The sequence below is a fragment of the Dioscorea cayenensis genome, chromosome 22 (genome assembly GCF_009730915.1).
Source record: "Dioscorea cayenensis subsp. rotundata cultivar TDr96_F1 chromosome 22, TDr96_F1_v2_PseudoChromosome.rev07_lg8_w22 25.fasta, whole genome shotgun sequence".
Lineage (NCBI taxonomy): Eukaryota > Viridiplantae > Streptophyta > Magnoliopsida > Dioscoreales > Dioscoreaceae > Dioscorea > Dioscorea cayenensis.
This window is the reverse complement of record NC_052492.1, coordinates 440938-454778: the sequence shown is the minus strand read 5'-3', so window position 1 is coordinate 454778 and position 13841 is coordinate 440938. Positions and strand designations below refer to the sequence as shown.

Sequence of the window (13841 nt, the reverse complement as noted above, 5' to 3'; positions counted from 1 at the left end):
ACTAAAGTGTCACTTCATTAATAGTAATAGAAACTAAATACAAAAGGAACCATTACAAACAGAGTCTACTCATAGTGGTTGGCTGACTCTACCAACCAACCAGGAAACTCAACAGTTTGTGTTGGATGACATTTACTATCTGCCAACGAAACAAGGAAAATAAGCATCGATCCGTTTGGTATGTGGTTATTTGCTTCATTAATCATTCATACAAGTGGTAAATTATTAAATATATATATATATATATATATGGGAGGACCATTATAATAAATTTGTCATTTATCTATATTTAATTTTTAAAAAATATGGGAGGAGTGCAGGATCATACAACAACAACAAGTGGTAAATGATCCACATTTCACATGATAGTCTCTCAGAATTATTTTTATCATCATTATTATTAAAAACAAACTGCAGTGTTATTCATGGACAAAATATGTGCTGCTGCTGCTGCTGCTGCTGCTGCTGCTGCTAGTGATGACATATAAGTAAGTACTTGGGAATTGAATCAAAGTGGCTGCAGAAATAATTCGAAACGGGGTTCATAGGAGTCCACAATTTCAGCATCGGACACCGGCCTGCTGGAGTGTATCATCATCAGTCCCTCCAAGTATTCCTGACAAACAATCATGTCTTCCTCGTTCTGTGTATCATCATCCTCAGCTGTTGATGGCAGTGGCAGCAGAGAGGCAGTACTACAACAAGCATTGCATCCCACTGACACAACGCTGCTCCTTTTTATCGTTTCCACCCTACAACCCTCACTGCTCTCAATCTCAGCCACCTTCTTCATGATCTCTGTGGATGAAGTCTGTTTATAACATACGCAGCAAACAAACATTACACATACACATTCACATGAAATTAATTAAGAGAAGCATAAAAATTAACCAGAAGAAACAATTAAATTAAAGCTGCAATATCCACTTCTTAATTTGATGACAACACAAATTAATCCAAGACCCAGATAAACATACCATGAATATGTCATCTCGCAAGTTTTTCTTCTTGGTCTTATCGGGTGCAATTACTGAGAGAATTTGAACAACTTCACTCATTGTTGGTCGAGATTCTGGATCCCACTGCAGGCACTCTCTTGCTAAATGAGCCATTATCTGCATCTCCTCTTCAGGGAACTTCCCTTTCAGCAGAGGGTCAGGCAATTCTGTGACAACCAGCCTACTGTTTCGCAACCGAGCTGCTGCCTACATACAGTCTCATCAACATACATGATAATCAAAAGAAAAAAAAAAACACTCAGAAAAGATAAATCATGCACTAGTATATACTGAGGGTGAAGAATCATCATCTGTATTCATGGTATACTGTATAGACGAAATTCAACGTGAAACTTACCCACATCACAAGGCTTTCATCATCACCGTTGTCTGTTTTCTGGATGGGTTGACGGCCTGTGATCAATTCGAGGACAACAACTCCAAAACTGAAAACATCGGATTTTAGTGAAGCCTTTCCCACAATAGCATACTCTGGAGCAAAGTATCCGAAAGTCCCCAACATTCTTGAGGGTGAATTGGTACAACTAGCTACTGCATCATCAGACATTAGGCGTTTTGCCATACCGAGATCGGTTATCTGCAGTTGCACGCAATTATTTCCATAAACAGCAGTAATGTTTACCATTCTCACATCATTTCGATAAATATTAAATAGTAGCAGCAGCAGCACCACATATATCCACAAAGTCAAGTAGCCCACCAAATCAAATAGCTAGCTTAACAAAAGACACGTTACCTTAGCTCTGAACTTGTCATCTAAAAGAATATTGGTGGACTTGATGTCCCGATGCAATATTCTTGGAGCAGCAGCTTCGTGTAGATACTCCAAGCCCTTCGCCGCACCTATAGCAATAATGACACGAGTTCCCCAGTCCATAGGTTTGGTTGCTTGTACATCCAGACAGTCTCGGAGGCTACCATTACACATATATTCAAACACTAGCAGCCTCTCGGATTGCTTACCCTGGGACTCTAAGCAGTAACCCAGCAGAGGTACCACATGACAATGGTTTAGTCTTGATAGAAGTTCAATCTGGACAGAACAAGAGAATACAAGTAATTCATGGCATGGATTTTGCAATTCTTAGATGGAAATCTATAATTAAGTTGTTTATAACAAGATGTATCCAAGTATATAGTTGTAGAGCTTAATTTGTGATGTGTGCTTGATCAGTCCCCCCGCTAGTACTAGTAGGAAAATGCAAACAAACTTCTTACTTACCTCAGTCAAAAACTCATAATCATCGCCAATTGCTTTCAGTTTCTTAATGGCCACAGCTCCTACACCGTTAAGCTCACCACGGTATACGTTGCTGCTCCCTCCAAGCCCTACTAAATTGGTGTTTGAGAATCTATTGGTTGCTTGCTCTAATTCAACAAACGCAAATTGGGTGATTGCCCCTGGTAAACCTCCTTTTTCCCTTCCAAATATGAAGGAAAGCTTGCGCACAATTCCTGCAGGAGAGCCAAATTAGCCAATACATTAATTTTTGAGAATGTAGAAAATGATCATTCGATGCAGATATTTCAAAATTTCCAATGCAATCAATGAATCTAAAAAAATTCCTTGCAAATCTAATATCATATTGTACTTCTCGGTTGTAATTCTGTTTTTTTCTTAATGCAAGAGTGGTGAAGAAAGGGTATGACAGAATGAGAGGTTTTAAACTACCGCACAAGCATGAAAGTCAAAATAATGTAATAAATGTAAAACACCAAGATGACCGTTCCATCACAGTAGTTCTTCATTCACCCATGCTAGCAACAACCAGCAAAAATTACTTTTTAGGTATTGCACCACAGGAAACAAAATTAAAAAAAAAAAAAAAATCTTGCCCTCACTTGTACATCAGTGATATGATATCTCAATACATACATTCATATAACTCACACTTTTTGTCCTATTTCAGCACTCATATTCCTTGGCACTGTTGTGTATCATGCGTAAGCAATTAATACTGAAAACGTGGAAGAGATTTAAATTTTACCTACCAATGATTGGTCTGGGGTAGAAGCTGGTGTTGACATAAAACCCTTGCATGGAAGCTGATTGGTTGCTTGTTGAGTTGGCCACGCTATTCCAGTTTGTGCCTTTCACAGAGGATGGCAGTGCTGGTCGTGCAGAGCACTTATCCTTGTGATAGAAATAACATGCCACAGAAGTGAAAAGAACAGTGATTGTGAACACAACACATAGCAATAGAACAGCAACAAGACCTTTCTCAGAGATGAACTTCTTTCCCTCCGGCGGTATTTCTGCAAAATCTGTCATAAGCATGTCAAAGATATTGCTCACAGAGCTTTCTGCTCAGATTTTGTGTATTTAGGATGACATGCAATCATATGCATAATTAGATCAATTTTTCATACAGTATAGCATACTCCTGGATTATCAAGTTTTCAATGCTCAAAATAGGTGAAAAAGCAAAGCATGGATCCATCAGAGAAGAATTGAAAGATATACCAGGTGTGCATTTGCAACTGGTAAAACAATTGCCATCCTGGATTAAGCTAGGGACTCGAGAAGAGCCCTCTGATACACACGAGCAATTCCAACTCTCCCTCTCTTGTCCTCTAATATCTGACAAGAGGTACATTTACATGCAATTCAGAAGAAGGTGCACTGGCCAAAAAGATAAATTATAGAACCAAAACACAGATAACAACAAAAGACGATATTACATGTGTGCGTGTGTAGTGCTTATGTACATGATTCCCAAAGCTTCAGTGCAATTACCACTGAGACAGAACCATACCAAGTGTGCAGTTGCAAGGCGCGGAACAATTGGAAGACTTTTTTGGTGCTTCTACAGAACCGGGGTGGCATATACAGGTCCATCTGAATTTTTGTAATTCATCTGAAGGAATTTCAGTTTATAAAAAAAAATAAAAATAAAAAAATCAGAGTTACTGGTATTTTATTAAATCATTCCATTAGCAATTTAGTGTCATCCAAAAGAACAAAAATAGTGTATGACCACCATAGTAGTATCAATATTGCAATAAACCTAATTTAAATACTAACCGCTTGATGCACATCGAAACAAGATCAAGACACTGAAGCAGAGCAAAGTTAATTTCAGAGGTGGTATCATTAGCGTCCTTTCCAATTCCAAGTACAATGAAACTTTTAGATTTCTGTAGTCTGTTTTACAAAAATTCAGTAGTACGGCTCAAAACAGATTGAATATATGTAAATATATATGTATGCAACGTCTATCAAATATGTATATTACCTGACACTATGAGAAACTTTGAAGGCAGACCAAGAGCACAAGCCCTTGATACCATCAAAAGTGAGGAAGAAAATAGAGGCATAGTCTTGAAAATATATAGATTACAAAGAATACATCTGATCTATATGTGTAAATCATAAAAGGATATATCAATTCAAAAAGCATAACCTAATAAAGAAGCAGTAAATAGAGTACCATATTAAATGAGTATAGAAAAGCTCATAGGTTGTATGATTTGACTAAACATCTAAATTATGATTCTAAGGAAATCTATATTTAATAACACTATAAGCCAAGAAAAGAAAATATTGCCAACAAGTATTAATGCAATACGGGTCTCCTTGCGCATAACAACAAAATCTTGGGAATGGTTGGACCACTGGTACTACTGACTGGGTGCATTAATATGCCTGGTTTTGAGCAAGTTTCATGTTTGGATGAATTCTGGAATTCTAACTTGAAGATAGAATCATAGAATGCATGCGGGCTGAATTAATATAGAAGCGACCCTTGATTACCAATGGAGAAAAGACACACACAAATGCATTCACTTGCTCCAACAGAGGCCACATATGGCAAGAACTGAAGGTAAACTAGAATTGGTAAATCTTGTAGAGCATAGGCAGCATAAATTGCAGGAGTCCCTTTGAGGATACCACCATTCCATCTCAAGAAGCCCTTCCATATATAAGAAGCAAGATACTTGCGCAAAAAACTCACACTTGCCGTAAGGACGTTGGCATTGAGACATGAAGCCAACCTGGAACCAATAGAAGTATAGATATAGATAAAATATATAAATAAGAGTTTGAGAAGGACTGATTAAGAAACGAAGCACTAATGAAGATACACAGAGAGAGAGAGAGAGAGAGAGACACACACACACACAGAGAGCGAAAGAGAGAGATGCAATATTGGACTGATAGCTAGCGGAAGAGAGCAAGAAGAAAGGGAGTGAAGAGAAGAGAATGCCCCACTACTCACCTCTGAGAAAACTACAGCCTCGCAAACCTGACAGCAACCACTCAACCGACGGAAAACGGCATCAAAACAACACCTTTATTATCATCGTCATCATCAATATCCCATATGAGATTTCTAGTATTGAAAAAATGGAAGTTTGTTTCGCTTGCTCAAAAGCTAATCGAATAAAAAATGGTAAGAAAGGAGGAGAGGCATATGGGCAAGGCCATCGCCTTTACGTTTGAACAAAGGCAGTGACCATGAATAAACAAACAAGGTGTCGTCTTGTCTTATGCTCCATTTAAATACAATATAAGAAAACGTACCAAATCGAAAGGGAGCGCCACCCGAGCACACTTGTTGCTGCTTTGCCGGGGAAGGAGGTTCTACACTTCTACTGGCTAGTTAGCACGCACTGTTGCAAAAGAGCTTTCAGTTTTAATTAAGCAAGGATCCATTCTATCGCGGGATAGTCTACCAGTGCACGAATTAATGTGGGTGTTCACACACACACACACATACCGACAGAGAGAGAGAGAGAGAGAGAGAGAGAGAGAGAGAGAGAGAGAGAGTCCACAGAATAAGCATGCAGGACATCATTGATATTTATTATTTCAATGGTGGGGAATTAATGGTAGAGCAACATGTCCGTGATAAGATGTTCTTTGTTTTTTAAGACTTGCTATCGAGAAATGAATGAAATCAATTACGAGCAACATATATATATATCCCTTGTTTTCAAGTGCAATTGGTCCCCTTATCCCTTGTTCATATATATTGGGAATCGTTTTAAAAGTGTTTTGATGACATCGTCGATCTTTGATGAATTCAATGAAGCGCGAAGCTATCCGATCATCCTCATGTCGAAGAATTGAAGATCCACCAGGTTGCTGCAATCGGTGTGGACGATGTCCGATCAGAAGACTCCGACAACAGTAATGCTCTAGCTCTAGTGCCAGCTAAACAGCGCGAACTCCGCAGAAACAGCCCTGCTAAAATAATAATATATATGTGATGATAGTTAGCAATAATTATCAAAACTAAGCCCAGAAGGTATATACAGTGGCCTCCCAGTCCCACCACTAAAATCGATGCAACAAGGAGAAAACAGCAATGGAGTCACATGTAGATTGATAATTTGCGCGCGCGAGAGAGAGAGAAAGAACTTTCAACAGAACACCGGTAATTTGTCAACGGAACTGCAACCGTCAAAGGCCTTGTTTCAAAGGTTTCGAGAGGTAGAAAAAGGAGCGAATTTGTGTCTGAAAGTTATAAAAATCTTTTTTTTTCTAAGAATAAAAATACAAATTTTATAGGGACTTAAGTGTAATTTTTAAATTTTTATTTTTGGCAATTTTCAAAAGCTATAGTAAAGAAAAAATGGCAACTTTCTAAATAAAGTTTTTTCAAATATAACTCTATAAAGACAAAAATTACAAAAATCATTATCTTTCTAAGAATAGATACAAAAAGTTTCACATTCCAAAAATAAAACTAAAAATTTTATAAGGACTTTAGTGTAATTTTTATTATTATAATTCGAAAGTTTTTAAAGGCCACAGAAAGAACAAAAAGATCCAGCTATTTGAATGGACATTTTTTTTGTATAACAATGAAAATATGAAAATAATAAAAACTTTTTTTTTTAAATAATAAAAATAAAAATTATATAGAGACTTAAGTATAATTCTTGAATTTAGATTTGGACAATTTTCAAAAGTTATAGTAAAGGAAAAGCGGCAATTTCCTAAATTTTTTTCTTCAAACATAACCCTATAAGGTTAAAAAATTACAAAAAAATAATTATCTTTCCGAGAATAAATACAAAATATTTCACATTCTGGAAATAAAACTAAAAACTTCATAACGAATTATGTGTAATTTTGTGATTATGATTTGACAGCTTTTAAAGGGTTTAGAAAAGAAAAAAAAATATATAAAGCTTTCCGAATGGACATTTTTTATATATAACAATGAAAATGTGAAACTTATAAAAATCTTTTTATTTCAAAGAATAAAAATAAAAATTTTATAGAAACTTTAGTGTAATTCTTTAATTTAAATTTGGCCAATTTAAAAAGGTTATAGTAAAGGGAAAAAGACAACGTTCTTTAATAAACGTTTTACAAATATAATCCCATAAAGATAAAAATTACAAAGTTCATTATTTTTCAGAGAATAAAAACAAAAAGTTTCACATTCTGCAAATAAAATTAATAATTACAGAGGGACTTAAGTGTAATTTTGTGATTATAATTTGACAATTTTCAAAGGCCATAGAAATTTTAAAAAAAATAGCTATTTGAATGGCCATTTTTTATATGTATAACTGCGACAATGTGAAAGTTATAAAAATCTTTTTCTTATAAAAAAATAAAAAATTTTGTAGGGACTTAAGTGTAATTCTAGTATTTAAAATTGAGCAATTTCCGAAGGCTATAGTAAAGGAAACATGACAACTTTCTAAATAAGTTTTTTTCAAATATGACCCTACAAAGACAAAAATTACAAAAAAACACATTACTTTTTGGAAAATAAATACAAAAACTTTTACATTATGAAAATAAAACTAAAAATTTCATAGGGACTTAAGTGAAATTTTGTGACTATAATGTGACAGTTTTCAAAGGTCAGAGAAATTTTTTTAAAAAAAAACTTACCTATTTAAATGGATATTTTTCTTGTATAACTATGAAAATTTGAAAGTTATAAAAATCTTTTTTCATACTTATAATAAAAATATAAATTTTATAGGGACTTAAGTATAATTTTTTTGAATTACAATTTTTGCAATTTCCAAAGGCTATAGTAAAGGTAAAATAGCAATTTTCTAAATAATTTTTTTACAAATATAACCCTTCAAATCTAAAAATTAAAAAAAAACATTATCTTTCATAGAATAAATATAAAAAAACTTTACACATTCTAAAAATAAATCTAAAAATTTTAGAGAGACTTATGTGTACTTTCTGATTATGACTTGACAGTTTTCAATGGTCATAGAAAACAAAAACTTTTAACTTTCTTAAGGGACATTTTTTTTTTTAATGTATAACCATGAAAATATGAAAGCTATAAAAATATTTTTCTTACTAAGAACAAAAATAAAAATTATATAAGGACTTAAGTATAATTCTTGAATTTAGATTTTGGGTGATTTGCAAAAGTTATAGTAAACAAAAACAAAGGTTATAGTAAACGAAAACGCAAACTTTCTAAATAAATATTTTTTTCAAACATAACTCTAGAAAGATAAAAAGCATTATCTTTACAAGAATAAATATAAAAATTTTATAGGAGATTAAGTGTAATTTTTCATTAAGATTTCACAATTGTGAAAAACTATAGCACAAGAAAAATCCAACTTTTTGAATGGACATATTCTTTTATAACTTTGTAAAAAATATAAATTATAAAAAAAAATTATTTCAAAAATGAAAATAAAAACTTCATATGATTTTATAATTTTACAATTCAATTTTGGTAATTTTCAAATGCTATAATATAGAAAAAAGATAGAACTTTACGAGTGTACATTTTTTTTATGCCTAACATTGTAAATTGTATAAATTACAAAAGCCTTTTCTTTTTTAGTATAAAAATAAGAATTTTATAGGAAGTTAGGGGTCATTTTTTAGCTTAGATTATACAAATTACAAAAATCTTAAATGGACATTTTTTTAGGGGAAATTTTTTTATTCATGACACCATAAGATATACAAATTACAAAAATCTTTTATTTTAGAGAATAAAAGTAATATTTTTATAGAAGCTTGAGGGTAATTTCTCAATTTTGATTTGGGGAATTATTAAAGACTATAGTATAGGAAAATGCTCAAAACTTTTGAATTGTATAATTCCATACAATGTATGGATTGAGTGAAAATTTTTTATTTAGAGTTGGGATAAGCATACCAAGCCTATGATTTGTGTGATTTTCAAAGATTATAAGGAGGGAAAAGCACCAAATTTTAAAGACGACAATAACAAAAATTATTATTATTTTTGGTAAATAAAAATAAAAAAATTTATAAGATATCACGTATAATTTTGTAATTGAGATGTTCAAATTTTCAAAAGTCCTAATAAAAGAAAATAAAACATCGAACTTTTTGAAATATATATTTTCATATATAACTCTATAAAAAAATATAAATTACAAAGCATTTCATGCTTGAAATAATTAAAATAAAATTGTAAAGAAAATTAAGTAAAATTTTGGAAATTAAGATTTGGCAACTCCCAAATACAAGAGCAGGGAAAAAAACAACTCTTAACAATTTGAATGGTCATTTTTCAAGAAGTATAAAGTTTCACCATCACCACCCTCTCTGTCTGTCTGTGTGTGTCTCTCTCTCTGTGTCTCTCTGATGCAGAAGAGCCCTGAGATGGATTAATTAATACAGTGTGTTTTGTGTTGATCACGATCATCATGATCATCGGCAGAAAAGGCTGTGTTGTCCTTGCTCTTAAGTCAAGCGTGACGCAACAGTGAATTGGGCACACATGTACTGAGACTGAATTGAGTGGTGATTACTGGTTATGCAGCCCTTCTGTGAAGAAGATTATTACTACAAGGAGGGAACTTCAAACTTGGAAAGGGATTTCCTTCCACTTAGCTCTGCAAATTGGGCACACATGATTACCATGGCTGACATTTGATGAAATGCAGTGAAAATGGAAAGTGTGAGAGCATTCCGCAGTGAAAAGGGCATGACCTTGCCCAGCTTTCATGCTGCCAAGACAAATAGCACATGTTCTCTGACACGAGCAAATCAATGTGCATGTCAGTGAGCAAAAATGGAAGTCAATATAATAAACTTTAAGAATGTTGTTAACAGTCTTTCAAGGGTGAGGAGTTAATCTGTGAGAGACACAGACTCAGATTAAGTTAAACAAAGTCACAGTTCCTCTCTTAAACTCCTCTAATAATGTCATGTCATCATCACTCATCACTCACCAGAACAAAAAAAAAAATTAAAACAGAGGAAAAACAGAAAAAAGGCCGAACCTTTGAGGAACGCCTTCTGGACTTGGGAAGGCGAAGTCCCGAGGAAGTCGGGATTGGAGTGTTGGGCATCGGAACAGCAATCTGTGTAGAGTCTCCAGGATTCGGAGAAGCACAGCAGGGGCAAATTAAAGGGAGAAGCGTCGTCGTCTAAGGTTCTGGGGACGTATAAACAAAGATTAAGCCTTAGAGCTCGACTGGCTTTCCTCCATGTGCTTCCCATGCTTCTTGATAGTTGATACCTTTCTATTTTATTTTGGATGTTGTGTTGGGATTGAAGGCTGCTGCTGGGCTGCTGCTCTGGTATATATCATATCAACAAGGGAAGGGAACACTTTTACTGATCAGAGGAGAAGTGGCCCTGTGCCATACATAAAGCAATTAAGCCCGGGCCGGGAGGGAAATAGCCGTGACAACTTGTTCTATTTATAGGCTCCAGTCCTCCCATTTCACAACAGCATCAGCATTTCACGGCTAAAAATGCATACTAAATGTAACAAAAGGCAAACAGAAATATTCACAAGACCACCACCACCACCGCCAGCAGACCAATCGAGCCATCTATATATATATATATATATGGTAGTAGATAATTCATTACTTGTCCGACCAGACCAGAATAATGAGCGAGCCTAGCCACCTTTAACTCAGCAAGCAGGTTATTGATTAACTAGCCAGTTTGTGGCCACAAACCAAGGTTTCATGCCCATGTTCTCTTGCTGCACTAGCTAGTGCTAGACTCAGTTTTTTGCAATCAAAACGAGACGCAGCCTTTTCTTTTTAAAAAGATAGCTTTTGCCATCTCTGTATCCATGATGACTGACGCTTAAGATACTTTTGCTTGCTTATAACTGTTCATGTAATCATGTTTTTGAGAAAAGAGCTCAGAGAGCTGATTTTATTGATAAAGAAAAAAAATATACAAGAGTTCAAGGAGTACAACCAAGACCAGAAGAAAAATAACAAAAAAACAAAACCCGGAAGAAACGGAATAAAAGCAAAACAGAAAAACTAAAAAGTGAAAACCAAAATCGAGATACAATCTTCATAATCCATCTGGGCAAAATCTTTGCCGAGTGAAATAAGCGAGAGGGTGATTATTGCTGCAGTGAGAAGCAAGAGGCGAGCGAGGGCATTCCAGCTAAATGGTATAGAGATTAACGTTGAGATCGCCAGTGATGAAGAGGAGATGGGAGATATCCGAGAGTTCGAAGCAAGTCTCCCAAGCGAGCGAGGGTTACGATCATTTGAAAGAAGATTGGAGAGATCATGGGAGCAATGCAAAAATGCTGCTGGATGTTGAAATGCCGATCGGAGGAGAGACGGATTGCAATATGAAAAGCTTTGATGCTAGCTTCAATGGAGGACTCATGAGAGAAAGAACCACTCTGCACGCAGGATATAATGTAATTATTGTTTGAGATGAAAAACCCAGCTTACACGAGTTGTTGTTGGTACGTCCATCCGTAAGCAAAGAAGAGAAAAAGACCATTGATGTGGGAGAAATTATTTAAGAGAAGCTTGCGACCCGATGAGAGAAATATTCTCCTGAAGAAAATCCTTGACATGGGCTTCGCTTTATAAGCAATAATATTGAAACTGGGGACAGATGTGATTAAAAAAATAGCATCACAAATGAGCCTTCCAAATAAACCAAATGCAAGCAGAGCAATAATGCAGTAGTATATTTGGAGAATTTGTAATCGAGTAAGCCGAGCAACCGGAAGAAATTGGATCCGGAAAGGAGATAATACATTCCATTTGAAAGTTAAGTGTATTCCAAACCATCTCGCATGCGCAACGGCAATCAAGGAAAAAGATGTTCAATAGATTCATTATCAATTTGGCAATGGACACGAGAGAGTTCTAGGACCAATGTTGATACTATTAAGAAAAATGCAAGTAGAGATTTTACCATGAAACATAAGCCCGGATAAAGTGTTTAACCCTTGGAGCAACATGAAGCTTCCACAGCTTGGACCAACCATGCCATTCATTACTCAAACCCGAGATTACGATTTAAGTGGTTATAAATAAGCGAGGAAATTTTTCACATTGGAGGATTGTTGGTGCCAAACCCGGAGGTTATCGCTAATAAAATCGGGGAACACAAATGCTTGGAATCAAAGAGCCAAGGAGAATGCCAAAAATTAAAACAAGTTTGCTATGAACCCAAAGACCATTTTCAATAAGCTCAGAGAAATCAATAGCAATAAGATCAATATCCATATTCAAGAAAGTAGGTTTAAATGCAAGAGGAATTTCAAACAGCCAAGGATTCAACAGAAAGGAAGTCTGAGAAGGATTGAAATTCTTAATCCAGATATTATGATTCAAGATTTTGGCCGTTCGGCAAATACCTCTAAAGATCCAAGAACGAGTTTGCCGAGAATACTCGTCGATCCCGAGTTTAAGCACCCATACTTAAAAGGCGAGCAATGTTAACCCAATAAATATTGTCAGAGTTGAGGTATTTGAAAACATTTTTAGCCATAAGCGAAACCTTTGCAAGAGTAAGATTGCGGTGACCTAAGCCCCCTCGATTTTTTATCGGGTGATACACCTCAATTCACTCGCATGGATGCCCCTTTCCATTGCCCCCTTTAAACCAAAAAGAGATCCCCGACAAGCTTTAGTGATTTCCGGAGGACCGAGTCGGGGATAGGGTAGGCGAGAGAGAACATATGTAGGGATAGAGAGAATAGACGAATTTATAAGAATTGATTTGGCGACCCGATGAAAGTTTATGAGTTTTCCAGTAGGGGAACACGAGGTCTTAATTTTATCAATCATCGGGTTAAAGGAGTGAACACTAATTTTTTGGGGAAATAAGAATCCCCAAATAAGTAAAAGGGAAATGAGCTCGGGGAAAAAAACCGTTGATGGTACAAATACTAGAAGCAACCCTTTTATTAAACCAAGTTGGAAAATAAATATGAGTTTTAGTAGGATTGGGACGTTGGCCAGTCAAGCGGGTATAAATGGAAAAGGCAGAGATTTATGTTGCAGGGCTACGAGATCTAGTGGCTTTTAGAGATCAAAAATAATATCATCGAGAAACAAAAAGATGATTAAAAATTAGGATGTAAATTACAATCAAAACCCGGAATCGATTGATAGATAAAAGCACGGTTCATGATAGTCGAGAAGTTTTTGAGCAACTAATATAAACAGATAAGAAGATAACGGATCCCCTTGACGAATACCCCTAGAAGAAAGGAACCAAGGAGAGGGAATGCCATTCACAAGAATAGAGAAAGAAGAAGAGATAAGGATAGCTCGGATCCAAGAAATCCATTGATCAGGGAACTTCATTTTAGTAAGGGTTGCAAGAATTGCACTCCAATTAATAGTGTCATAAGCTTTCTCAAAATCAAGTTTAACAATCATCCTAGGGGGGCTAATACGATCAGTTTCAAGAGAATGAACTATCTCCGGACAGACGAATGGTGTTGTCAAAAAGCTCCTCGATCCGAAATAAAACCCGGCTTGCTCTCGACCTACTAACATAGGGAGAACAGGCTTGAGTCTATTTGAGAGAAGCTTAGATAGAATCTTATAGCAAACATTGCACAGATGAAATGGGCCGAAAATCAGAGACCATCCTAGGATTAG

The 13841-nt window shown here is 35.4% G+C and overlaps 1 protein-coding gene across 1 annotated transcript; it reads right to left on the bottom strand.

The window, feature by feature from the left end:
* Positions 1-313: 313 nt before the first annotated feature.
* Positions 314-5599, bottom strand: LOC120252692 (receptor-like serine/threonine-protein kinase NCRK). Its single transcript, XM_039260808.1, has 11 exons — positions 5545-5599; positions 4774-5015; positions 4045-4164; positions 3776-3877; positions 3484-3600; positions 3012-3284; positions 2242-2474; positions 1756-2052; positions 1357-1596; positions 978-1205; positions 314-811 (listed from the first exon to the last, which is right to left on the bottom strand). The coding sequence occupies exons 3-11, from the start codon at positions 4112-4114 to the stop codon at positions 509-511; spliced, it is 1863 nt and encodes a 620-aa protein (XP_039116742.1). The 5' UTR covers positions 4115-4164; positions 4774-5015; positions 5545-5599; the 3' UTR covers positions 314-508.
* Positions 5600-13841: the final 8242 nt, after the last annotated feature.

What these genes read in the sequence shown, in the direction of transcription:
- LOC120252692 (XM_039260808.1), bottom strand. Translation starts at nt 4,114, where the DNA reads ATGATACCACCTCTGAAATTAACTTTGCTCTGCTTCAGTGTCTTGATC. An exon ending in CAGTTGCAAATGCACACCTG is followed by an intron (nt 3,285 to 3,483) that starts GTATATCTTTCA and finishes TGCTTATGACAG; the next exon opens with ATTTTGCAGAAATACCGCCG. An exon ending in CTACCCCAGACCAATCATTG is followed by an intron (nt 2,475 to 3,011) that starts GTAGGTAAAATT and finishes GCTCTCCTGCAG; the next exon opens with GAATTGTGCGCAAGCTTTCC.